Raw genomic sequence first — 26041 nt, 5'->3', positions numbered from 1 at the left:
CATGATTACACAAGTGTAAGGAGGATCAAAGAGGCAGTCTTGCAGATGACAGCAGCGCTTGCCAAATACTACTTCTTTATAGCCTTTGCTTCAGGGAATTCTGACAGCCGTGCTAAAGCTCTCTACTTATCAGGGGGTAGGTTTAAGGAAAACTTGTCTTGCAGGCTTCACATTGAAAATGCAACTGCTTTCTTTATACATTACTGTACACCTGATTACAGGGACAACTTAAATAGATTTTCCTGGAGGATTAGTGCTCCTGTACATGGGATCTACAGGAGAAACAAGTGACAAGTGAGAGACTACAGGAAGCAGAACAACCCTGTGGAACTGGGCTATTTGAATGGTCAGTCACTGATAATCCATCACCAATGTCAGCTTCAAGAAAAACTTCCAAATCTTTTGGGGCAGAGCCAGGCAGAACTGCCATCAGCTTTAGCTATATATTATCATAATCCTCCATGTGTGAATGGAAGCGTGAACAAAAATGCCACGTCAGTAAGGAATCTTGGCTAACCTAGCTCTCTCTGCCTTCGTGAGTGGAGTGCAACTGGTTAGACTCTCACCCATCCTGAAACGGGTGGGAAGGCCTTGGTCAAACAGGCTCCAGGAGCTGAGCAGCAGTGCTACACTGTGCATTACTCTGTTACTCGTTGGAGGGAGGGGGGTTCTGCTGCAACATCAGCTGTTACAAAACAGTTGGACTGTGTGGAGAGGGGATGGTTTTTGTTTTGTCAGGCACCGTGGCTGAGAAAAGACTGTCTCTAGCTGGGTACAAAGTGCTCCAGAAGGCTTTTGGAGAGCAGCTGTCAGAATATGCACCCATTTTTTCTTTTGTGCTTCCCACGGTGTTCTGTAGCAGCTGCCCGTACAGCCATCATCAGGCACTGGACACAGCCAGACCACAGAACACTAAAAAGGGGCAGCTTCCAGGGCAGGAATAGACACAATGAAAACCACCAGCAGATTGTCAGTGACACTCAGCTAGCAAAGAAGAAGCTGTCCTTGGGCAAGGCTGTGCACCCAGGCTCTGGCAGCCAAGCCAGGATTCTAGTCTGATTTTCAGCCCTTGCAAAATGCTGTGCGCACTTGACCTGATCAACTCAGGTGAGAGTGGGAAGAAGCAACAGTGCTGCTGGTCTAGGTTCTGGGTGAGCCATGTGATGTGGAGCAGGTTGCACCTTTATTATGAGAACTGGTATCAGTGGACAGGTAATATTTCAATGGTAAGGCACAGAGGGTTGTGCCCCAGTCTCACACAGAGGCAGTAAATTCCAAAGCTGTGCAAGTTGCCAAGAATTGCACAGGATATGAAACCTGACAGGCCCTCTGAAGGTAGCTAGCAAAGGTGGGGTGGTGACAAACCAGTTAAATCCACAGGGAAGCAGTGGGAAAAGAGACTGCCTGGAGAGTAACTGCTTGTTCTTGAGCACCTTTTGCATAGGCTGTTCATCATTGTGCTGGAAACACCACCATCTCCCCTGGTCACTCATTCAATGCTTAATCGTCCTTGCAGCTGCACAATTTGTCCATGATATTTAACCTAAATTTCACTGAGTACAATTTAGGTACCCCCCTATCCCTTGCCCTGGTTAAAGGGAATGTGACTGTGCAGACTGATCCCTTCCCATTTGCTGTTTTTGTCAATAATAGGCTGACTCGTTTCTGGGCTAAACAACTCCTCCCCACGTCACGTTTACTCACAGGCTGTGTGGTTCCCAGACATGTGATGGGTCCCACTGATATCACCTTGTTTTGAAGGGCAGTGTGCCACTCAAATACAGCACTCCTTTGGATATGGAATGGAAGGGTTAGCTCACACCTCCTAGATCCTGTTTGTCTTTTCAAGTCACACTTAAATCTAGTTCTGTTACTCCGTGGTACAAGCAGGCCTTCTGGCCAGTGTCAGGGGTTAGAAGCATGATCTCTAATTCTAATTTTCCCCATGAAGCTGTGACTTTAGCCACACAGTTGTTCATCAAGTGCATTATAATGTGGTAGACATTTTCGGGTAGACAGAGGTGCCTTCTCTATCAAGCTAGGCTCTGTATTCTTCCATGTCTTAAAGCATTTTATGTGCAAAGCAGAGCGTTCTCTGTGCAGAGCAGAATCATCTCCGAAGAAGTTAAGGCTGGCAGAAGGCCAGCTAGAGATTTTTGGAATTTTATCTATGGAATTATGTATTCCCAGTTGAATATACATTACAGAAAGAGATATTTAGGCACAAATGCTACTGTCAGTAAGGACCTCTTGGTGATGGAAACAACCTGGAGGAAATGTAGAATGGTTCTGCTTTCTTAGGTCACAGCCAGTGTTCTTCCAGACAACTCCAGAATTATTAACTGAAAACTGTCTGGCTTCATCATGACAGTGAGGCTTGAAAACACTTTTGGAAATGACACTTACCGAATCAACAAATTCAAACTAAATGAAGCACAACTGAGACATTTTTTCTCATTTCTCAAACTGCATCAAACATGAGAAAGCTAAGAAAAAAATAACATTATTTCCCCCAGCAGAAGACAACAGGTTTTGCTTTTGCTTTTAATTAAATGGATTGGGTTTTTTTTTAAAAAATGTTTACATCTTAATACTGTTTAAAAATTCTAGCACACACAGCTCTGTTTTCTGCAGACAGAAGAGCTGAGCTCTTTAGGTAAACCACAGGGTTTACATAACAATCGGAATATGCTGCCATGTGAAGTATAATTTGGTAACTGACACTGACTCATCCAGGCTTTGAACGTGCAGCACACCAGATGCTAAAAAGGAAAAAGTATACAACTGATATCGAAATTATGAAGATACCTTTTCCTCCACCTGCAATGAAGCACTAAAGTTAATACTGCACTTTGATGACTGAATGATTAATCAACCTGCTTGAGGTAATTCAGTCTTCTTGTCATCAAAGCAGATGTCTCCTTTGCATCTACCTGAGCTATTAAGCTCCATGACCTCAGTGGGAAAGGGTTCTACAGGTTAGTCCAGTATTACATACGCAGATAAAATTGTTCCTATGTTTATTTACGTCTATCTGCTGTTGTATAGTTAGATCTTTTTCCCAGAGGCAGCTCAAATTGTCTGCTTTTGGGTTTAATTAGCCATCTTTTTTTTTTAAATACAAATACAGCGCATACTAAATAAATAATTTTATCTTATTCATGTTTTACATATCAATATCAGGGTCATGGCCTTATCAACTGCATCCAGATTTCCAGATTTACCAGATTTCCTTCTATAGCCTTTTACTGGAGTTTCATATAGTAATGCTAACAGATAGTAGCTGAACACATAAGGCTGCCCTAGATCTGTAAGTGAGACTTGTCTGATTTATTTTCTAAACAGTTGAGTCTGATATAGGGCAGGATAGCAACAAATAAACATGAGTGCCCTGCTACACTCCAGGGATACCCATGGCACACAGGGAGCAGGGAGAAATGATCTCTTTGATCACAGATGAAATGCTTGAGCGACAGTTTGAATAAAGACTCAGCCTTGATTGATTTAATTAAATCAGTTTAGAAACCGCTTGAGCGGTGTGCACACTGCAGTGATTTAATTAAGCTCACGTCTGAACTGGTCCTGCTACGCTGGAGTGAACGTGAGCCCCCAGAATTTAATCACTGTAGGCAGTGGCAAATGTTTGAGTATCAGCTGATACGTATCCCATTTTCATCTCTGCTGGGTCTTAGTGCCACACCTGGACTTGGCACGGTGCACAGCTGGGCTGTCCCTGAAACTGTGCCCTTGCTCCCACAGGATAATCCAAAACCAAACCTCGATCAATTCTCTCCTTACCCCCGTCTGTGCTGATGTCCCTCTGTCGGTGCACATGGATTGGGAGGTCTGTAGGATCTGTTTATGAACGATGAATTCTCATCCTGGGTGCCCTCTTGAGTGCTCCTGCCTAGTCAGCAACAACCACATCTACGTGGGCAGTGCCCAGGTTTTGTTCATGGCTTGCTGGACTGCTTTTACTCATCTCCTCTCAAGGACACTGCAAGTCTGAATTTGCAAAGATAACAAGCATTCATCTGTTTAAACACTAGTGATTAGGTGTAGGCATTTTGTAGAGACTAATCAAAGGCTAGAAGGAAGTGATAAGCCAGAATCCTGCACAGAAATCATTATTCCAATTGCAAACTGAGAAAAAAAAAAAGGAAAAAATGCAGAAAGGATCTTTTTTAAACTAACTTCACAATTTTATAGGCAAAGCCAATAAAATTGGAAAACCAATGCACGCTCTGAAAATAAATCTTGAAGGCTTGTCAGATTGTTTCAATCATCTTTCAACTTCCAAGCAAACTTAAAAAGTGAACTTGGAAAACATTTTACACTCTTGCTGGGTATAGCTCTCAGCCCCTTTTTCCAAATATATCCTTGTCACAAATCCAGATTTATGGCCCTATGCAGGCCTTTGTGCCACACAAGCACTTTTTTCTTTCACTGTTAAATCTAGTTTTCATGTGTTTCAAAGACTAACACGTACTACTTTATTGACTTTGAAACAAAACTCGAAATAATGTCCTCAGTAAATTCCACATTATGGCAGCTTGAAGGTCCATTCCAATCAAGCACAGAGGAACAGGAGAGTAAAACAAAGAGGCCAGCACATTGCAGGCTGGAACCATTTAGTCTAAAGCTCCTGACATCTCTGTTACACGTCACATCGAGTTCCACTGAGTCAGAGTTTCCTTATCACAAATGCATATGTATAAATACTGAGTTCAGATGAACCTCCTCAGCTCTACTATGTGTACCTACAATTCAACTTCAACCTTCTCTGAATAAATATTTATCTATTAAGCCTTTAAAGAGAATCAATAAAACATTGAAAAATTTAAAGCTTCCATCACCTTTTCAATGGGGATACTCAATTTAATGAGTTTTCTTCTATTACAGGAAAGGTTTTCTCATTGTCTAGTTTAAATTTTCTCCCCTGTAGATTAAGACAAATTATTCCTGTCTTCCAAGTAGCAAACATTAAGAAACACTGACCAACTTCTCATACATAACAGCCCTTACATCAAAGGAAATTAACAGACACCAACATAGCTCTTCCCCCAAGAACCACTCTTACCTGGGACAGAAAGTGACTTCCACCTTGTGCCCGAGACTCACCCATGCCATCACACCTGCACTGGTGCCTCAGAGCACGGAGCAGCAGTCAGCAGGGTGAGCAAAGGCCTTGTCTCCATCACTCACACTGTGCAACCATGGGCAGCCTATTGCAGGAAAGGCTGCTGCAAAATCAGCAGCAGTTATTACAGTGCTTCTGTAGGCACTTACATCTGGCTGAAACTTGCAGCAATGCTCTTTTCTACATCTTTCTCACCAAATTTGTTGTGGCACTTAACTTCCGATGACACCAGACAAAATTCTTCCCTTTCCCTAGGCTGGATGTAAACACCATTGGCTAACAACTCACAGAAGTCTTAATGACTTTTCTAACCAAACAAAAATTAAGAGGTCCTACCTCTGTAGCATTTGAAATGCACTCTCACGTGACACCTTGTGAATGGAAATAACCTGTCTGCAAAATCAAACAATTTTAAACTGCATTTATAAGTGGGATTTTAAAGGTAGGAGTTGGTCAGCAATGACACCTGTAGCCAGCATAGTTTAACACGCAGCAGCACACACAGTGTTCACTTGTGACCCAAAGCCATTCTTTCTTCCCAGGCTCTCAGTTCCAGGGAGTTTTTTCCCCTCTCTGGAAGCTTGTAAGACTATATATCAAGAGCTAAGAATTCTTAGCATAAGGACTAATCACCAGAGATATTACTGCAGTTCTCGAAAACTCAAAAAATACACCGGGGTATAGAACAATCCTCAACAGTAAAATCTACCTCTGCAAATAGAGTAAAATAAAAGCTTCAAAATAAAATTATTTCTTGAACCTCAATGCCTGTGGCTCTTCCAAGATTTTTCACTGTTACAAGTAATTCTGGGATATGTCAATGCCTCTGGGGGTTTTCAGTGACACTTGAATACTTTTTATGAAGTAATGCATTTAGTTCTCAAAAGTGCTTAAACAAAGGATGCTACAGTCTAATCTGTATGCTGCTGGAAGCAGGATACCATTCAGGCTGATCACTTGTGCTTGACCTTCACTCACCTTTTGTCCTTTTTATCTCAAAAGCAGCTGTAGAAGCAGCAAAGCAGTGTTAGTGCTGGAACTCGGGCATTTTAGCTTTCTTGTAACAAAGTTTAGCTTTCAGGAAGGGAACACTGTGCCACCAGCCAGATCTCTGAGTACTGTCAGCAGGCCTTCTACAAAGCGTACACCGCGATTAGGAATTGCTGAGAAAGGCCGAGTGTTTTAGTCACATGAGCAACTTTTTCAAGGAAGGGAACAACTTTGTAAGACTTGTTCATTAAATAAGCTGGGATGGCAGCCTTCCTTAAAAAGGCTGCACAGAGCACACTGCATTTCTATAAAATAAGCTCCTTAGACATTTTTAGGACTGCAAAAGTAAGTGGTTACAGCAAGGGGAAGATCAGGCCTTGCTTGTAAGAAAGAATGAAAACAACTGGATTGATGGTGAGCTGGGAATGACCAGGAGCCTGGACAACAGAAGGCGAAGAGCTTACCTGCAAGAGGCCAAATACAGAGGTCTCAGAATGCTCTTGCAGAGCGAGCAGGAACACGCTGCCCTACCAAATGAAGTCAGAGGGCTGCTCATCAGCAGCTGGGGACTGGTCTGTTCCAGAAAGGAAACTATTATTAATGCAAAGCAATTTACCAGGTCAGATGCAAACAATTCTGAGCCCATTATAAGATCTTTCCAACTCCTTCCCTTCGGATTTCTACCAAGGACCCTTACAAGCACACTTGCCTTTTTTTTCCCCACTTTGCCTTGCTGTTTTGAATGGGCCAAGGGTTGTCATCTCAACCAGGAATTTATATTTTGTTTGGTACCAACGCTGGCTGCAGTACAAATGACTGAATCTTGTGTTGCAATAAAAGACTCTTGACCTCAGTGTCAATGAGAGCTGCGCTGGGTGTCACCAAAGCTGATGTCAGCTATTTGCACCTTGAATATTTTCACCAGCTGTCTCCTCAGTTTGTTTCCATTTAAAAGTTGGAAATCAGCAGCATAGTTGTTTTTCACAGCTCCGTTTGCTTCTTTCCTGATTAGAAGAGATGATAGAAACTGAAAGGAATGAAAATTTGCCTCTGTTCACAAGGTCACTGCAGAGCCTCCAGGGCTGCTCAGACCTTCCGAACCGAAGCAACCTTCAGAGGATGCACTTGCTTTCTGACTGATTTGTGACTGTGCCACCTCTCTGCTCCAAGGGATTCCAGCTCCTTTCTTTGTCTTTTACTCCCCCCCACATCAACATATTCTCCACGACAAGATATTTCACAACATACCAAACTCTTTCTGCAGTTTTGTGTATATATAATAAAGCAAAGCAGAAGAGCCTTTCATTACCACTCCTGCCTTTAAGATGTGGAGCTGGGATATGACTTCATCCTAGAAAAAATGCAAACCCAAACCCAAACCAGTTGTCTCCTGGGGTTTTCTTAGCTTTTAGCTCATCATAAACATTTTGTGTGGTTTCAGTAACCGTGCCTAAACCAGACTGCATGAGAGTCAGCAGTACAAAACTGAGACACAGCACTTACCGAGATAGAAAGTTTGTACAGCTACTTAAATGTGTAAAATGATGTTTCTCACAGCTGTCAGGGGACAGAAGTAAAACAGGCAACAATGAAGCAATAAGAGGGCAAAATTAATTAGAAGAGCTTATTGGGCAAACCCACTCTCTGGCAGTGCTTCATTCTCACTGACTGAATTATTACAAAATAGGAAATAACCCTCACTTACCAACATAAGACAAAAAAACAATTTACTGCAGTAATTGCTGAACACTTGAGATCCTCTATTAGCAATTTCTTTCAAAGTTTTAATACACAAAGGACATATTTCTATAAAATTAATTTTTTTCTTTTGTTTCTAACATTCAGTTTGAGTAATTAGAATGAAAAGAGTTTATCCAGAAGCAGCAAGAGACAATTCCAAAACAACACCCACACAAGGGAAGTTTTCTACTTCTCTTTTGCCTTAATAAATACTTTCTGTAAGGGATTTTAAATATTTTTGCAGGAAGTTGTTTTATCCTCGTGGGATTGATTTAAAACAAATTTGTGTATTGTACAGAGGAAAGAGCTATGAGTAGGAAGAGACATGAGGACAGAAATGCTTGATAAACAGAAATCAAGGAGCCGGCATTCGAACTATTCAGCTTAAGGAGGATTAAACCATCATGTTTCACACTCCAAGCTCACGTGAAATAGCCGCTGTTTCATGTTCAAGCAGTGTTCCCAGCTAGAGCTTTCCTCCACAAATCTTTACAGGATTTACAGCGGTCTAGCTAAACACCGCGCTATTTTATAGATGGCAAAGTTCTCTGCATGTGGAGGTGAGCCAGCCTCTGGGAAGCTGCCTGGCTCTGCTCCCACGCACAGGACACGGCCAGAGCTCTGGGACCAGGCACTGCTCAAGGAACTGAGATTTCCAGTGCCCAGGAATAAAGTTATGGATGCATCCTCTGACACAAGCAGTGGCCCTCGCAGTCTGGACATGCAGAACGCAGTTACTGCTGTATTAGAAACCCCTCTGGACCTGCTCCTGTGGCACTAACTGGGACAGAACCTTCCAGATGTGTGCTGTGTGCTGGACAAGAGCCAGGAGGTGGATCACTTATGTGCCACACGGACCTACATTTTAGACCCCAAGAAACAAAAGGAAGGAAGAAGCAAAACATTCCAATATTGTGGTGGAGACATACCCAGCAGGTGACTGGGATTTTGTTTTCATGCAGTGAAAGTTCAGTATTTGCTCCACTGTAACATTATTCTTTTTTTTTTTTTCCCCAATGAAAGTGGAGTATCTCCTATGATGTCACAATTCATCAACTTGAAGGTTTAAGAAAAAAAATCACATAGGCCATCATTCCCCCACCTCCAAATGATCACTGATATTCTGGCCTCAGTGCAGCCTGTGCATTATGATTCCCAATTTCCTCCACTTTTGTAGCTGATCTCTCCCAACTTCAGGATGTGTATTTCTGATTTTCGGCTCTTTATGACCAGACTTGTCTTCAGACCATCCACTGTTTTACATCAACCAGAAAAAAACTGATTGTCAGTACTTTCAAGGGATTAAAATTTGTTGTGTTTTTTACATAGTGCAAACACCTTTCTGATCTGTTTGTCACACCACCAAACGTGTGTTGCATTAAATAAGAGGGGTTTGCTGCACACTTTGCAGATGCAGGAGACCAAAGCACCCCTGCTCTGCCTGAACCAAAGGAGAGGCTTGACCTCAGCAAAGGAGAACAAAGTTTACTTTGGGTTTCATACTTGCAGTGAAAGGAACACATGGGTGAGGATGGGGACCCCAAGGCCAAATAAAAACTCAGCAGGTAACCTGAAAGCCACTGGTACTCTCAAAGTCAGTGGCTTTTAGCAAATACAGTATTTTTACTGAGAAGTAAAAATACTGAGTGGTCAGAGGCACCACTAAGCACGGTATGTGCTCTTAACCTAGCTGCATTTTTTCTCAGAGATCACTGAACATCTAAGAGGCATAGGCATATTTCACTGTAGAAATGCCCTCATTAACACAACGCTGCTGCTCATGTCATCCCTCTCACAGAGCTCTGCTCCTTTCATCTGCACTGAAAATACCTTTATCTCCCAAGGAAAACTGCAAACTGATCTCTGTATGCTGCTGAAAAACAGATCTGCTGTTACTGAAAGGACAGCAGTGACCTCAGAAAGGGGGCTGCTCGTGCAAGCAGCTTATCAGCGCTTCCCATATGTGACAGGCCGTCCCTCCAGTACAGAAACATTGTCATTTTCTTACCTATGACTAAGAGTGTGCTAACATACATGATAAAGTTCAAACTTACTTGGTTACTGAAACATTATCCTGAAGATTTGCACTTTGGACCTCTGCGAAGTTTTTGCTGGACCAAGTAAGAGATATCCATCCAAAACCTAAGTGGTCAGTGGGAAAGGTTGTTTCATTAAATTACCACTGTAAATGCCAAAAATCTAGCTTTGTTTATTCCTATGACAGACTGATAGAGTGGTTCTTACCTGTTTTGGTCTTGCTGTAGGTTTGCATCTGGTAAGGAGAAAAAAAAACAGACAAGCACCACATTTTTATTTGCAGAGGATGGACTCCCAAGATGTGAAATCACCCTGGGCACTGTGAACTGGGGTGGTGGCAAATTCCCTGGTTTGTTTTGTCAGTGTCTATAGTTAAACTGTACCTGGTCAGCACACTTCAGCAGTGGGCAAACGTATATTTTAAATTTCACTGCTGATGCTCTCCTGTCCAGACCCATCATTTCACCCCTTCTTTTCTGTCACCTTCAAACCTCTGCATAGAGTTTATGTGGAGACACAACAATGGAATTCATACTTGTCATTAATGCTTTTCACACGTATTTCTGAAATAAACAGATTTTTTAGGTTAGGTTTGTGAGGGACTCCAGGGCAGGGTCACCGCGAGAGGGGACACAGGGAGCATCCATGTAAGTTTGGAATGTCTGGAGAGAAGGAGACTCCACCACCCCCCGGGTTCCCCTTCTGGAAGCATTCCACAGAGGCAAGAGGCTCCACAGCCCTGGGCGTGCAGTGCCCTTTTTACCACCGTGACCGTTACCACACCGTCTCCACAGCGCTTTGCTCCCCACAGACTCCTTCCCGAGGGCATGTCCCGGTCCGGGCGGGGTCTCTGGAGCACGATCGCGGCGTGAGGGCACCGAGGGCCAGGCTGAGGGGTGGAATTGCGCCGTGCGCGTCCCGCCGGGCGCGTCCCCCTCACGGCTTCCCGCCATTTCCCCTCAGGGCGCGCGCGGCCGCCAAGGGCGGGAAGGCGCGGGGGCCCCGTGAGGGAGGGGCGGTCTCGCGCCGCGCCTCGCTCCGACGGCACGTGCAGGGCCGGCCGCACTTCCGGCCGGGCGGGCGCTCCGGCGAGGGGCGGGGCGGCGCCTGCGCCGTAAGGCCGCGCGCCGGCGGGGCGGCCGCTCCCGGCACAGCGCGCGGCGTCCCCTCAGCCGCCCTGGCCGCCCGGTGCTGAGGGTGCTCCTTCCTCCTTTCCTCTCCTCCTCCTCCTTCTTCCTCCTCCTCCCCCTCAGGAGCCGGCCGCGGGCGAGGAGAAGCGGCTGCCGCGGCCGGCATGTGAAGTGGGGCAACCCCCTCGCCGCCGCTCGCCTCCGGTTCCTCCCTGGTTCTTGCTGGGGCTCCGCTCGCCATGAAGAAGTTTTCCCGCATGCCCAAGTCCGAGGGGAGCGGCGGCGGCGGCGGGACGGCGTGCGGGGGCTCCGGGAGCGGCGTGACCCTGGGCAGGGCGCTGGCGGTGGGGCGGTACCAGGTGACCCCCGAGGAGCCGCTTGCCGAAGGTAAGCCCGGGCCCGGGGCGGCGGGAGCGGGCCGGGGCCGGGGCCGCAGCCGGGCCCGCCCGGCCCCCGGAGCCGCTGTTCCGCGGCGAGCCGTGTGCGGGGCTGAGGGCTGCGCTGCTTCGGCCGCTCCCTGGCCCAGGGGCTCCTTCGGGCGCTGGGAGTTCCCCTGCTCACCGCCTCGGGTGAGTGAGGCGGGGCGACGTGTCACCGGCACCTGTGTCAGCCTGCCTCCTTTGCTTCGGCCCCCTACTCGGAAAGAAAAACAAACAAAAAAAAGCCACCCCCCCAAAAAAAACCCAAAAACCAAAAAAAACCCAAAAACCCAACAAAAAAAAAAACCGACAAAAAAATCCTGGTCTTCCGTGGTGTAAGGCAGCCGATTGGTGTCACGGTCACGAGTGGAGGTGCGGTGCTGGCAGGGTGTGCTGTGGAGCCTCCCCTCGCTGCAGGGTGCTCGGCTTGGGTTTGTTCTTGTGGTGAACTTACACTTTGTGTCGTCGGACTTCCACTGGGACCGAAGGAAGAGTTGTGTGGTTTTTTGTAGCCACAGGGTACTTTCTTTGCTTTACTGCTTCCCTAGGTGCTGGCATGGGACATCATCAAAACAGCCATTTTTGAGTTTTGCTCTGTGTGTGTGGCACAGTATGGTGTTCCTTTCCCAGGGCTGGTAGTTCGTGTGATGTGTAAAGTGTAATTCACTTCCTTGGTCACTGAGCTCAGGGCTAGTCATATGTATTTCATAGTTACTGGATGTTTACTACTCACAGCTTTGGATGTGGTGGGTAAAATAATTAATGTCTGTCACTTCCATCTGTGTGTTGCTTAGACTATGGTAAGTATATTTATGCATAAGTATACTTGTAAACTTTCACTTATCATGTGCATTTCTTGGTGGAGATTTAAGATGTGGTTTTATCAAGTGCATGCAGATAATACTACTAATTGGAATGGGAACATGTGAGCGGTACTTACACTTTCATTGCTGTCTAGAAATGATTTTCATAAAGAAGTGGATTTGGTACTCAATATTTTGAACGCAGTATTTTGTATTTGGGGTATGAAGATGGTCTTAGGAATTGGCCAACTGCATACCTGATTGCCCAAAGTCTGGATGGTCCTTGCTGGGAACTACTTCCAGGTCATTATGGTCTGACAGCAGGTCATGGCTTGGCAGGGATGGTGGCAAGATAGAGACTTTAAAAAAAAACAACAAAACAAACCACCCATCAGTAGGCTCTTGAACAAATTGAGGCGGTGACACAGAAAACGTATGTAGTAGAAAGTGGTTTGTTTAGCGTAGCACATCATTAAAAGTCTTCTCATCAGGTTCTGTGTTTAGAGTCACTACAGATTATGTGGTGGTTTTTCCTTTCTGTAGCTGGCAGAAACAAGTTGATAGCCCTTAAGGGCTTGTGGGCAGGGGAAGTCCAAGTTCTAACATGTGACTGTTGTGTGCACTGACTTCCTACTTGTGAGTCTGAAAGATTTTGTCTACTGCTTTTCTTTCTTCAGCTTTCATGTGGTCTTGCGGATGCTTAGGACGAGAACTGATACGGGTTGGGGCAGTGCAAACCTGCCCCATCTTGAGAAAAGTCTGCCAGCTACCCCTGGGGCGGGTCAGTGGGGCGGGACCGAAGGGGCCCGGAGGGTAAGAGAGGAACAGGTGGCACAAGTGCAGGGGTGGGGGCACAGGGAGCCGTGTCTCCCAGCTCCTCGGAGCGTCGGGGAGCAGCTGGGCTGTACCAGGTGTGTGTGCCCCGCGCCGCCGGGGAAAGGGCACTGACACTGAGTATCCCAGTGGTGCTTGGCTGCTCCTCACTGACACGCGGCTTCATGGATCAAGAGACAGCTTTTTATCCAGGAATAACTTGTAGACAGTCCATTCCTTGCCCCAGTAGCAATTAATAGTAAGAATTGTGTATTACTGCTGCTACATTAGTCATATTGCTACCTGTAATTTATGCTGAGCACTTTAAAATTCCCCTACTTAATAATCTTTCTCTTGGGAGGGGAGAGGAAAAAAATTATTTTTCCCGTCCTGTTTGCACAAGGCATTTTTTTCTTTCAGTTTCTGAAACCTAGTTTAACTGAGTCTTGTAAACTTGTCAGGTAGTTCCTATTGCTCTGTGCTGGTGAAATAGCATTTAAGATGCTTATGTCCAAGTTAGAGCTTGTGTTATGAAGCATTAATGGTAGATGAAGTTAATGAATCTAAAGAACATATCTATTTAGGAGGAGATATAGAGTGTTCTGTTAGCAGAGGTGTGGTACATTGTGTTTTTATTAGCTGTTAGAATCAACAGTGTTATATGTCTGTTTTATGCAAGCTGTTAAACCCCCACCCTCTTTCCTGGTTTTGCTCTGAGTACTCTTAGGAGGGCAGATCCTGGCGTTGTGCAGGATTGAGGCTCCTGGTAGCTCGAGGACTGGCAGTAGTGATACCGAAAAGCTTGGGTTGCCATGGCCTTCCCGGGCTGCAGTGGTGCATCTTCGGGTGGATTTCTCGTGGTGACACGGGTGTTGCCCTCCAGGTGCTCTTCTGTAGTCTCTGACAAAATGGTTTTATTGCAGTGTTCTAAAGGGAGAAGTGTGGAACATTATAGTCGGGTTGTTTGGAATAAAGTATAATGCTATCTAAAGGAAGTGCATCCTTTTGACTAAAGAAGGTGTGAAGTTGAGGAGCTGTAGTTCTTAGGCTGTTAGATGGTTTCTTTTGTTCTAACACACCTGTACTGTGATGACTTCTTGGCCTCCATAAACTAGTGTGTTGTTGGATGGAGGTATATGTTTTTACTTTTTATTTGTCAGAGATGGGGGGGAAGCAGTTAATTTGGTTTAAGGTTTGATGTAGCAAGTTAATTCCTGTCCATTTTGAGGGCAAGGTAGAAATATGTGGCATAAATGACTGATACAGAGTGAAGGCCTTGTGTTTGTCTTTTTGTTGAACCAGAGTATGTGCAATGCAGCTGAAGTTTGGGAAGTGAAATCTAACAAAAATATGGGGAGTTCTCTGTTGAAAGTTACAGGTGGTGCATGGGGGAACTCCGCTTATGGGAACTCCAATATTAAAAGACTCTACAGTTCAGAAATTGCAGCCAACTGCAAGTGGCCAGGTATGAACCGTGCTTTAAAATTTCTCTCAAGTGTAAATCCAGAACAGTTTGTGTTGTGAAGAGTGGAAATTAGCAAGTTCTCAAACTATTTTTGTCTTGCATGGGGAGAAGAAAGTAAGTTGTGGCCTGATGTGGTGATGCTACTTAGTTGTTTGCCCTGGCTTGGACTTCACTAAGTAAGTCCTTTCTGCTTAGTAACTGCAGTAAACGTGTTTTTTCTGCCTACTGCAAAGGTAGGCATTGGAAGATGCTCAAATTTGTCTTACTGTCTTCTTTGCTTTGGCAGGGCTTGAAATGTTTAAACTGAATAAATAATGACTTTGCCAGGTTCTAAGTTGCCTTTGAACCACAAGCAGACCAAGAGGTTATGGGAAGTGTTGTAACTGAGTATGTGGGTATGTTTTTAACAAGTGCAGATGAAGCAAGAAAGAGACAATTACAGCTGTTAAAAAAAAAAAAGGGACTGTGAACTCTCCAGCTTCTTTCTCAAACTCCACTTGCTTGGTTTGGAAGCTGCTTTGTGGATGGGGAATGATGGCTGTAATCTGCTTTTTGTTTTTGTTCGGAATTGGTTAATGGGATCTCGGGGCATATGCTGCTGCATCTTACAGAAATAGAACAGTGCTGTGTAGTGTTGCCCTACACCAGTTCCTGCTCCTTCCAGCGAGTGGATTGCTGAGGAGGTGAGATGCTGGGTACCTCGAAGGAGAAGCGGGTAGTTCTGTGTGCCCCTTGCTCTCAGGGGTACCCAGAGGGCATGCAAGGCAGCTCTTCCGTTCTGGACAGCAAACAGAGAACATGACACGTTGCTGGTCTTGTGCTGTGACTTTCCTTTGCCCTGGTGTATGTGGGAAGAGGTTGTGTGATAGTGGGTGCAGTGGTTTATTTTATCGTCCGGGCTGATAAAGCGGTGAGCCTCTGCTGCTGTAGCTTAGGAGGCTGTTCTTTTCTGGGTGATCTTGTCTAGGACTGGAGAGGCAGGGAAAAAGCCACTCAAGTGGTGTCAAGTTCATTTGTTGGTGCTTTGTTAAGTACTTACAAGTTGGTTAGTTCATGTTTGTATAATAGAATGTTTGCTTTGTTTAGTAAATGTGGTTAAAGCATAGTCTTTTGTGAAAAGGGGCCTCTCAGTAGGGAGACAAAGTGAAAAAAACTTGATAAAACTGGAAATGTCATGCTCTCTTCTATAATTTTTCTTGCGTGCGACCTCTTGGAGTCATTACTGGTGAGCCAGTTGTCAAGCCCCAGCTCGCTTGCCAGGTATAGGGGAAGGTACTTTGATTCACCCTCACTGGTACTCGGGAGAAACAACCAGTTCTCAGAGGTTCAGTAGCAAATGGTCATTAACCCACAGAGGGTCAGTGGCTTTCTCCCCCAGCTCTGGGGGTCAGCTTGACTTTCTCCTGGAGAAAACCTTCCAGCAGGTCTGGGTTACTGAAGGCCGTGGGTCAGTCACTGCCATTTTGGGGCAGGCCGTGGGTCAGCTGCCGCCATTTTGGGGCAAGCCGTGGGTCAGCCGCCGCCATTTTGGGGCAAGCCGTGGGTCAGCCGCCGCCATTTTGGGGCAGGCTGTGGGTCAGCTGCCGCCATTTTGTGGCTCTGGGCAGGCCGTGGGTCAGTCAATGCCATTATAGTGTGGGTCAGTATGGAGTGACAGGGCCTTAAGGGGGCGGGGGGGGGAGCAGTGGCTGCCTCACCTGTGCAGAGCTCACTCTGTTACCCCACACACTTCCCCCTGGTTGTTTTGAGCCAGCCAACCATTCCTCCAGTCTCTTAGACCTGTGAAGGAATGAGCTTCTTGTGAGTTCTGCACTTCTGCTTGAATTCTGTGTAGTCTTTCCAAGTACTTGATAACTCTGATTTGGTTTCCCCTTAGATTTGTTGTGTTTTAGTCAAGGCCTAAGAAAAATGTCACCTTAGTGGAGAGGAATCCAATTGGTCCTGTTTTGTGAGCTCTTTTTCTGTGTGTTTGTAGATAACCATGCTGGTTTTTTTTTTTTTTTTATTTTTACTTCTTCCAAACCTCTCTTGAAATTAGGTTGGTCTTGAATGTTGTGCTTTTTTTTCTCTGCCTTATGTCTTAGCAATAGCAGTTCAGCTTGTAATCCAAATAAACGAACTTTGTGTTGGGCATAAGATTCTCTTTGCATTTATTAACTCTCCCCTCAATTAACCTCTCATATTGTAATTTTTGGTCCCCTCAGTGAGGTATTTGAGGATTTGCAGCCCTAGCAGCTGCTGTAAATTCAGAAGCAGGCTGCTGCATAGCCAACACTGCTTCATCTCCTGTCAAGGTGGGGCTTGTTTGTTGTTCTTTGTTCTGGCGAGGTAAATAGAGAGAGGTGCTGTTCTAATGGGTCTGTAAACTTTACTAATTCCAAGTGTTTCCAGTGATGTGGCCCCAGTTTTGAACTCTGGGAGAGGTTATTTTTGTGTCAGGTGTTATGAATATACCTAGTGCGGGATTACTTCTGTTGTGACTGTGGTGTGGTAGTCTTCTCCTATGAGACAAGGTGACATGTACAGTACTGCTCTTCATTAATTTTGTTATTGCATGTGACTTGCTGCTCTGCGGAAGCTGCTGGTTTATTTTCAGTTGTAATGTAGTTCAGTTGTTTAGGTGGATTATGAGCTGGAAGGCTGTCTGGAAATCTAACTTGTGGAATTTGAGTTGGGTTTGGTCATGTCGATTTTTTCCAGAGTGTAACATTTCTGAATCTGTTTGCACACGACTGTAAAGGTCAAGCCTGTTATTCTGTCTCGAACAGTTTTGCTTTGCTAGTATTGGAGTAGCAGATACGGTTTGTTCCAGTTCAAGATACAAGGGAGGAAAAGCAGCGTAAGTAGTTGAAACTGACTTTTGTTTTGGCTGCAAGTATAATACAATACATGTGAAGCTCTTCTGCACTCCCCAGAGCAGTCATGGCTGCCTCACATTAAGTGTATCTGCTGACTGGCCAGAGCTGGGATCCTAGCCCAGCTTTCGATTGGTGGTGGTGACAGATGGGGAGCCCGTGCTGTTGTGTAGGGATTTTCCTGGGACTTCTGAGCCTCATGCAGGCACTTCACGGTGTGAAAAAAGAGCGTTGTTTGGCTAGTGCAGCATGTAGCTGTGTTCTGTCTAATGAGCAGGCAAACCAAAAGCAGTTTGGGGATTTGTGTGTGATCTTTTCTTACAGCAGTATGCAGGTAAATGTCTCTTTTCATATAACGTAGTGCCCAGAATGAAAGTGTCAGCTTGGCTGAGTCAGTCACACGTCTGCTGTGCTGACCACTGTGGTGGCACTTGGGCAGAGCAGCTGCTCTTGCTGTGCTCTCCAGAGCTCCCCTGTGCCTCTGGGACACCGGTGGAGAAACCAACAGGTTGGCAAACATCTGGAGGCTGATAAAGGCATCTCTTGTACAGCTTGGGCCCAGTTCAGCTCTTGGGACACGTGGTCTAATGCTCTTTGATTATCTAGTTATTAGTCCTTGCATGCCCTGCGGACACTCCTTCCTGCATCGTGGGTATATGGACGGGTCATGTTACACCTCTGTTAACTGCACACTGTTAGCTTCTTTTTTGAGGGTGTTACGCCTTTAGTTTTAGTCTGGCCAGAAGAAGTTAAGGCAAGAGAAAGTACTTGGTAATCTAGCAATTCTGAGCTGAGTTTTCAGGCTAGTTTCTGAGAGTCAGATGGTTACAGGAGAAGAAACTTCATTTGTAGCAGTATCATGTTAATGTCACAGACACTGTCAAGCCATCTTTCCTTCGCCAAATTTTGAGGAAAGACAGATGTACCAATGTGTGTGCCATCTACTTGCCTTTCTCCTTGCAGATGCGTTTTGGTAAAGTATGCTAATGTTACAGTAGTCGCAAGGGAAGGGTCGGTCTGCAGGTGTGTTGCAGGAGGAAGCTCCTGGACATCCTCACAGGATAAGGCAGCATAGAAGAATGGAGGTTACGTTAGCTGTGTCTGAGAAGGACGTGGTGTAGCTTTAGAAGAAACTGTGCAGGATCTTAAAGTTTTTTTGGTGTGCTTTACTGGTTTAAGTGATTTTTTTTTTCTTTCTTAAATCTCAGTGTTTTACGTGTCAGTATGGAAAAGGAAAATTGTTGGATAAAAGCAATAGAATTCCTTTTCAGACATGTGTTAACTGGGAACCAGTAATTGTGGGAAGACGGTAGGTATTTCTCTGGGCTGTTGTTAGTGTAGTATCAGAGCTGGCAGTCAGTAACCTGCATGTTACCCATGGGGAAAGGTTCCTCCAGTGGTTCTGTGCGTGGAGAACTGAAGTGAACCCCAGGGATGGGGGTCAGTGTCTAGGGAGCAGCACAGTCACTGGCCCGCCTGGCTTTTGCAACAGGGAAGAATTCTAAAGTCATACTGCATAAGCATGTTAACTGTGTGAGCTCAGCTGCTTTTGCAACTGTAGATGTTGGTTTGCTGTGTAAATGTGCACATGTACTCTTTGATGGTTGTCTCACTTGCAGCTGAATGGATGTCACCTCTGGTTCAGAGGGGAGGTGTTGGAGGTGCGCAGTTTGTGCTGCTTGTCTCTGGCACTGCTTTGGCTTACAGTGTTGTGTTTGTCGTCAGTCTCCTAATTCCTTAACCTTGTGCTATATTTTACTTGCTGTAGCTATTTTTTGCCTCTGTAATATTCTAGCTAAGCAGGCTGCCACAGCCAAAGGAATTGGTGTTTGTAAGCTGAGCTGTGTTAACTGACACTATGAATGCTCTGTGCCTGCCAAAGGGCAGTGTGAGAGCTGAGTGACAGCCTGGGGACTCACCCAGAGCACAGGCAGGGTCAATCACTTGTCTGGTTGTAACTTGATTGCTTCAAATGCTGTCCTTTTCCTAAGAAACTGTTAGTTTCCATCATGAAAAGGAAGGTTTTCCTCATTGATGTTCGTGGGCTTAGTTTGAACTGTTAATGTGCCAGATGAGCAGCTGCTTCCTGAGGTGTTTGGGATACTTGTCTGTCAGTGATGGCTGGAGCTCGAAGTCTGAGGGTAGTTTGCAGGTCCCAGCACGGCTGAGCAGCAATGCACTGGTGTGGGTCAGGTCACTTCTGTGTTATGCTTCGGCAGAGATGGCTTGGCCTGTGTTCTCTCCTCCAGCCGATGGAAAACCCCTGCTCTCCTCCGAGGTGAGAGTGTGTTGCTCTGCATCACTGTCTAGCTGGTGACAAGAAAGGAGCAGCAGTTCCTATTCTGCTGCTTTCCTGGTTATTTTGGGAATGGCTTTGTTTCTTTCAGTGTTTGTCTCCTGGTAGACAAGGTAGGAACCTTTCCCTTCCTCTCCACATTCACATATTCCTTGCTCACGCTTGTCTAGGCTGGTTACTTTTTTCTAGTTTTAGTTGGATGTCTTGGATATGGTTGGGTTCATCTGTGAAATTGGGTCTCTGAACAGAGGCAGGGTGGAGGAAAATAAAAAAGTGACGTTTGCCGACTGGAAGTAAAACAAACCCCCAGCTTGGATCCTAGGACACTGTCTTAATGAAATAGAGAATACTTATTTAGGTTTGATAGTAGCAAACATACTGCTTTGCTCTTGGGCATCAGGTGTTAAAGCACTCTTGTCTAATGGAACTGAAAATTGGTGGAGTGTTCTCCCTGTAAAGACAGAATTGTGGAGACTCAGGTGAGGGTCAACATCTCTGAGCAGTCTTTATCTTGCTCTTCAAGAGATGTCACAGCTGGTATTGCTGCATTGATGGAAGAGTGTCATGTGGCTCTTGGGAGAGTCATTACTCCACAGATGGAGAAACCAAGATAAAGGATTTGCCCTGAGTCATGTGAGCCTGTACCAGAGATACAGGTAGAGCAGGGGACATCCTGGCTCTGTGATGAGTTCTTCCTCAAAACTAAGATAGCTCTGATCTTACAGGGCTTGAGGAGATTTTATTCAGAGTCATGTATCCATGTATACATGTGTGTTAGGCTTCCTTCCTAACTTGCATGTTACTTAAATGGGTGGATATGTTCCTGTGGTGCCTAGAAACTTCTATAGGTAAGTCTCTACCAATTATGTGCCAAAACATAGGGATGACCCAATTCCTGGTTTATTTCAGTTCTGTTGAACTGACTCATTTTGAAAAACTTGTTACTCTGGCTGTGATTTTTATCTGTGCATCCTGTCTTTCAGTAACAGTTGTAATGAGTAATTGTTGCAGCATTTTGCTTCTTAGGAAACAAAAAATAGCTTTGGAAGTCAGTGATTAATATGACATTTTCTTATGTTCTTTTGCAATTCTTGCAGGGTGAAAAACTGGATATGCTTTTATTTAGAGAAATTATTGCTAAACAAGATTTTTCTTGTTCTGTATAATTAACTTGCATATAACTATGAGAGTGGTGCAGAGCAACTAGATCATTAAAGAATGTAAGGCACTAAATTGTACTCTGCTGACATGTACGTATGAGAACCTGACCTGAATAAAATGTGTGCTCATGAGACTAGAATAGGAAGAGTGAATGAAACTGAATGTGTCAGCATTAGACATGTGATCAGTTCTGATTTGTGAGTGGTGTGCAGGAAAATAAGTTGTTTGGAGAAAAGCAATGGAATAATGGCATCCTCTGAGCCTCGCTGTGTTTCTGTAGAGCTCAGTAGCACAGTCTGCATCTATATAGTTGAGACCTTCAACTTGTGGTGTAGATGGATTATTACTTGGCTTTTACTTCATGAGAACTTGTGTAAGCAACAGCTGCAGTATTTGATCTGGAGCTATCCAGAGTCGTCTTAGGCAATCTGATGATGAAAAAGCACGTTTGTGTTGTTTTGGCAACTCAAAAAGAAGCAGTTTGCTGCATCTTATTTGGTTTAGTCTTGTAGTCTTCAGGTTCCATCCATCTTGGTGTGACTTGACAGTATTATCCTCCCAGCTTTGTGCTTTCTTCAAATATTTGATTTTTCCGTTTTATGCTTTTCTTAGGACTTGCTGTTTTGTTGAATTGCCATCAAATTGTATAGCTGCGTTTTTAAGAGGAGGCTTTTTCTCAAGGACAGCTTTGAGTTTAGATGGTAGTTGGGTCCTAACACTTTGATTTTCTGAGACTTCCCCAAGCCCTTGAGTATCCAGATCAGTATATTTAATAAATAAATAAATGCCTTGTTCTGAGTTACTGCTGTTGACTGACTCCTTGAAACACGGGGGGTGTAGGAGAGGTATTAAATTATTTTGGTGATCTTGACTCTGCTGTTTTGAATCCTGCTGCCATTGCGGTGTAGCCTGTTTATTTACAATTATCAAGCTGCTTAGACTCTTAGGAAACTTCAGTGTATCTTTTAAAAGGGTCAAATGTTACTGTGCTCAGTTTGGAATCTCACGTACGGAAGTTCTGCAGAGTCTTGAGAGATGCTGTATATGCAATTTGAGGTATTCAAGTGTATTCAGCATGTACCAGATAGAGGTTCAAGAACTGCCTGTCTTCATGCAGATACCAAGGAAGTATTATTGCCTAAAATGGCTTATGACTCTGTTTATTGGTGTAAGCAGGTTGGATCTCAGATACGGTGCTTTAAAAGTTTACTGGTCCGCTGTTGTTCTTATGTTGGGTTAGTCTGTATCTCAGCGTACTCCTTTGGTATGCCAGTGTTTAAACGTACTCCAGTATTAGCAGACAGCTAAAGACTGTGAGGTAAGATAATGAAAATCCTTCTTAATTATTCATGTTGAGTGTTTTAGCACTAATTCCCATCAGTCAGTCTAATTCTAGTCATGCTCCTGGACGAAATGGTCAGTGAATTATGCTCAAATGTGAAGGTGAGTGAGACTGCAGGCTCTGCCTAGCAGGGAAGAGAAGGGCTGCCTCTTGCTAATTTATATGTGTAAGATGCCTTAGAAAAGCAGGAAAGCAGAGAATGTTGCTGTGACATCTGCCTCAGTCTGAAGTGGTGCTGGTGTTCCAAACGGCTTGGTTTGTGTCTGCACGGCCTGGTGGCTCTTGTCTTTGTGCGGCAGCCAGAGGTGGCAGCGGTCCAGGCCGCCGTGAGCCAGCCGCTGGGCCGGAGCCGGGCACTGTGTGCGGGGCTTTGTTCCTGTGCCACGGCGGCTGGGGGCATTCAGTGCGCAGCCAGTCACGGGGGAGGTTAGAGAGCCCTGCTTGGCTCTGCGTTCTGCCCTTCCACAGGGAAATCACGGCTCAAGCAAGTGAAACACCACTGCAGTGCAAGTGTGAGTTTGGTAAAGATAAAGTATTTGTTTTTTCAACTCGTTGGTGACTCTATGGTGTGACAAGTAAGTTCAGTTCCAAATAAGTCGTGGTATTTGCAAATGGCCTATATAATATCTACCTACTGATTTATAGTCACTAATTTTTTAAGATTATACTGGATCTAAAATTGAGCTTTATAAAGAAGAAAGCTAGTGAATGACATTTGAAATTAATCTATAAAATGAAATGAATTCACGCTCCTAACCTCACCATTGTAGAATGGCAAACTCTGGATTTGTCAAGCTTTATATGCACAGATCATGCCTTTGTTGTGGTTTTTCAGCTCACTCTGTTTTCAGGTCAGACCAAACTACAGCTGGAGCTGAGTTCAGTGAACAGAGACACGAGATGGGGAAGACAATGCAAAGATAAAACTGCTGTTCTAAGTTTCCAGGTCTTGGGATTTTTTTGTAAACTGTTAATGGATGCTCATTTTAAGTGTCTTATCTATGTCTTGGGTAAGTTGAAAAGCTTTCTGGTGAAAAGCACAGGTTAGTAAGTAGAGGTTAACAATAATTTTCACAGTCAGATTGAACTGTTGGTGTTCTGCTGGTCATGTTCTGTGGTCCTTATAGACAGGAAGGAAGTGTTTCTTGACTTATGTACAAGCTCCTCTCAAATATAGTTTTAGAGGTAAATGCATTGGATTTTGTTTTTCCAATGTACAGAAAGAGGCAGTGATGATGTAATACATGAAAGTAGTACAGTGGTTGTGACTAACTCTCAAGCAGCTCCATTGAAGATGGAAATACACAGAGGTTTTTGATCTTTTTCCAGCCAGAGTATGAGAAGGCATCAGTTTTACCCTAAGAAATAAAATGTTTTGTCTTGGATGCAGAAGATGTATTCCTTGCAGGGTATATAAAATGCTTGGGTTTTTAAATTTTTTATTTTTTTCTTTTTTTTTTTTTAATGAAGCATTCATTTGGTGAGCTTTTCAGTCATCTTGCTTTCATCTTCCTTCAACTTAGGTTACTGCAGGAATTCTAAGTGTGTAAGGGAATTTATCTGCTTTAGGAAATTAGTGTTTTTTGTTTCTCTAGCCGCCAAGTAACCAAGACTGTCAGGCAGAAGGTGCCATGGAAGCAGTAGTCAAACATGGCTAGCAAGTCACCTGGACACGAAGAAGCAGGTGGGGTGGTGATAAGCTGTGCTGCAGCATGCAGAACTCTGTTGCTTCTGCTGTTCACTAGGCCAAGTCTTAAGTATCTCAAGTTCGGCCCTTGGACATGTCTGGTGCATGGGTGTTAAGAAATACAGAAATTTTTCACAGACGTCCATAGCAGACCTTAATTCAGCTTTCCCATCTCACTCAAACTTAAGTGTCTTGGCTCCCCCAGGCAGTCTCTGGTGCTTCTGTTGGAGCTTTTTTGTGAGGCTGGCCTACAGCTGATGCTGGAGAGCTGGAATCCAAACATCCGTGCCTGTGGCAGGCTAACAGTGCCATTAGCAGAGGGGTGCGTGGCAGACCTGCCTGCTGTGGCTGCACGGTGATGTCCTGCTGGGATGTGATTCACAGCTGCTGCTTTCCCAGTGCTGCTGTAGGAGCGGATGCCAGTTTGAGAAAAACAGTGCTGCTTGTCTAAACTAGCCCTGATAGGCAGCTTGTTACATGGTGGGAATTTGTGTGGGCAGTGGGAAAGGGAGCACTGGTATGGCCCTTGGAATGCATTGTCTGCGTGCTTAAAATAAAGTGGAGAAGTACTGAACTCTGAAATGTGTGTGTAGAAATGGAGTATTTGAGAAATAGGGATCTGTTTCTGCTCTTGGTTTGGGGAATGCTGAGCTCTTGAGCTTGGGAGCAGCATTTGTCAGGTTCTTCTGGGCGGAGCTGTGTCCCAGAGCCTTGTGCTCAGTGTTCATGACTGAGGCTCGTGGGGTTAGCTCCACTAAAAATGCCCATGTGCACGCACAGAGAAACACAGGTGTAAAAATACAGAAAGGTGGATGCGTACATATGGTTGGTGTTAATTAACTGCCTGCATTCAACAGGAGCACCACTTTGCATTGCTTTCCATTGCTTTCCAGGCAGTGAGCACACACACCGGGGCCAGGGCTTGGCTGGGCAGCCACACAGTGATGCTGAGGGGCAGCTCACGTACTGCACCTTCCGAATGGATGGAAGGGACTTCTGGAATTTCTTCTTAATGTCCTTTGCTTTGGGACACTGGTTTCTTTTGTGTCTGAGTACCACATAAGCTGTAGAGGTCAGAGTTGGGGATGGTGTTTGGGGTTATTTTTTAGTTTGGTTCATTTTGGGGTTTTTTATGTTTGTTTTTTCTTTTTTTTCCCTGGTAGAAAGGAGCTTAAAGCATTTGATACAGTCTTACTGCTCTGTCTCTCATTATGGACTTGTAGTAAGGTTTTATTTGTTCATATTGCTGGGAGTCTGTTTCAACACATTTGTGCTTGAACTGGTCTTACTCTGTATTTTGAGGGATTCATAGTCCATAGAGTGGTTCTCTCCAGTGCACTGGGCTTGCAACTACAGTGCTTCGAAGTCTCTGCAGTTCTGGGAGGTGGGTCACTTCTGGAGTGGGTCAGCTCTGGCTGCAGGTCAGCCTGATCTTGAAGATCTGGAATTAACAGGGAGCAGCCATGTGCAAGTGGCCCAGGGATCAAGTGATTCTCAGAGTAAGTTAGCAGTGAAAGTGTTGCTGAGTGCAGAAGTTTATTCAGAACACAGATTAATGTACTGAAATCACCATTTTATGGGAGAATACCTGGAATGCCGAAAAGCCAGACCTGGTATTTGAAAGAAAATTAGTGTGTGGATGGGTAACCTTCCAGTTGGAAAAGGGGGAAAAAGAGGGTTAGTAGGGTATGTGTGCGTAGACAGGTGACAGGGAAATAATTGCACTTGAACCTGTTTCTCTGGCTTTGTGGAGAGGGACACAAGGCTATCTCCACAAAATGACTCATGACAGTCTGAAAGATGGTAAAGTTGCTGGAAGATTTTTCAGCCTTATTTTGTTCTACCTGAGTAAGCAAATAGGGTACTTAGAATTCTGACAGCTCCACTGTTTCCTGGTTTGAGTTTCAGGAATGTAACATGATAAAGTGTAAATGGCATGTGGAGGCCTGTGAAATTAGTCAAGGTTGACCTTAAATACAAGTAGGAAAAAACCAAACAGATGTGGCTGATGTAGAATTTCATTAAAAACAAACAAATGAAATAAATAACTAGCCCAGAAAAAAGCCCAAATCCTTGCTGGTTAGCTGTTAATGAGATCACAAAAGTGTGTAGTTAAGGTGACAGAAAGACAGTTAATGGAAAGGAAGGTAAGAAAAAAGTGTG

At 44.7% G+C, this 26041-nt stretch overlaps 1 protein-coding gene across 4 annotated transcripts in view; it reads left to right on the top strand.

Moving 5' to 3' along the window:
• The first annotated feature begins 11041 nt into the window (after positions 1-11041).
• Positions 11042-26041, top strand: part of BMP2K (BMP2 inducible kinase) — a 44732-nt gene continuing 29732 nt past the window's right edge. For 2 of the 4 annotated variants that reach the window (XM_033059348.2, XM_033059345.2), the window contains exon 1: positions 11042-11424. In XM_033059348.2, the coding sequence (XP_032915239.1) occupies positions 11277-11424 (148 nt within the window). In that variant the 5' untranslated portion in view covers positions 11042-11276. Of the gene's footprint in view, positions 11425-22611; positions 22713-23042; positions 23202-26041 lie in introns of those variants that run through there. The other 2 variants (XM_033059346.2, XM_033059347.2) reach the window with 2 other exon arrangements.

The sequence above is a fragment of the Catharus ustulatus genome, chromosome 5, assembly GCF_009819885.2.
Source record: "Catharus ustulatus isolate bCatUst1 chromosome 5, bCatUst1.pri.v2, whole genome shotgun sequence".
Taxonomy (NCBI): Eukaryota; Metazoa; Chordata; class Aves; order Passeriformes; family Turdidae; genus Catharus; species Catharus ustulatus.
The sequence above is the reverse complement of the archived record's forward strand: the minus strand, read 5'-3'. Positions and strand labels throughout refer to the sequence as shown.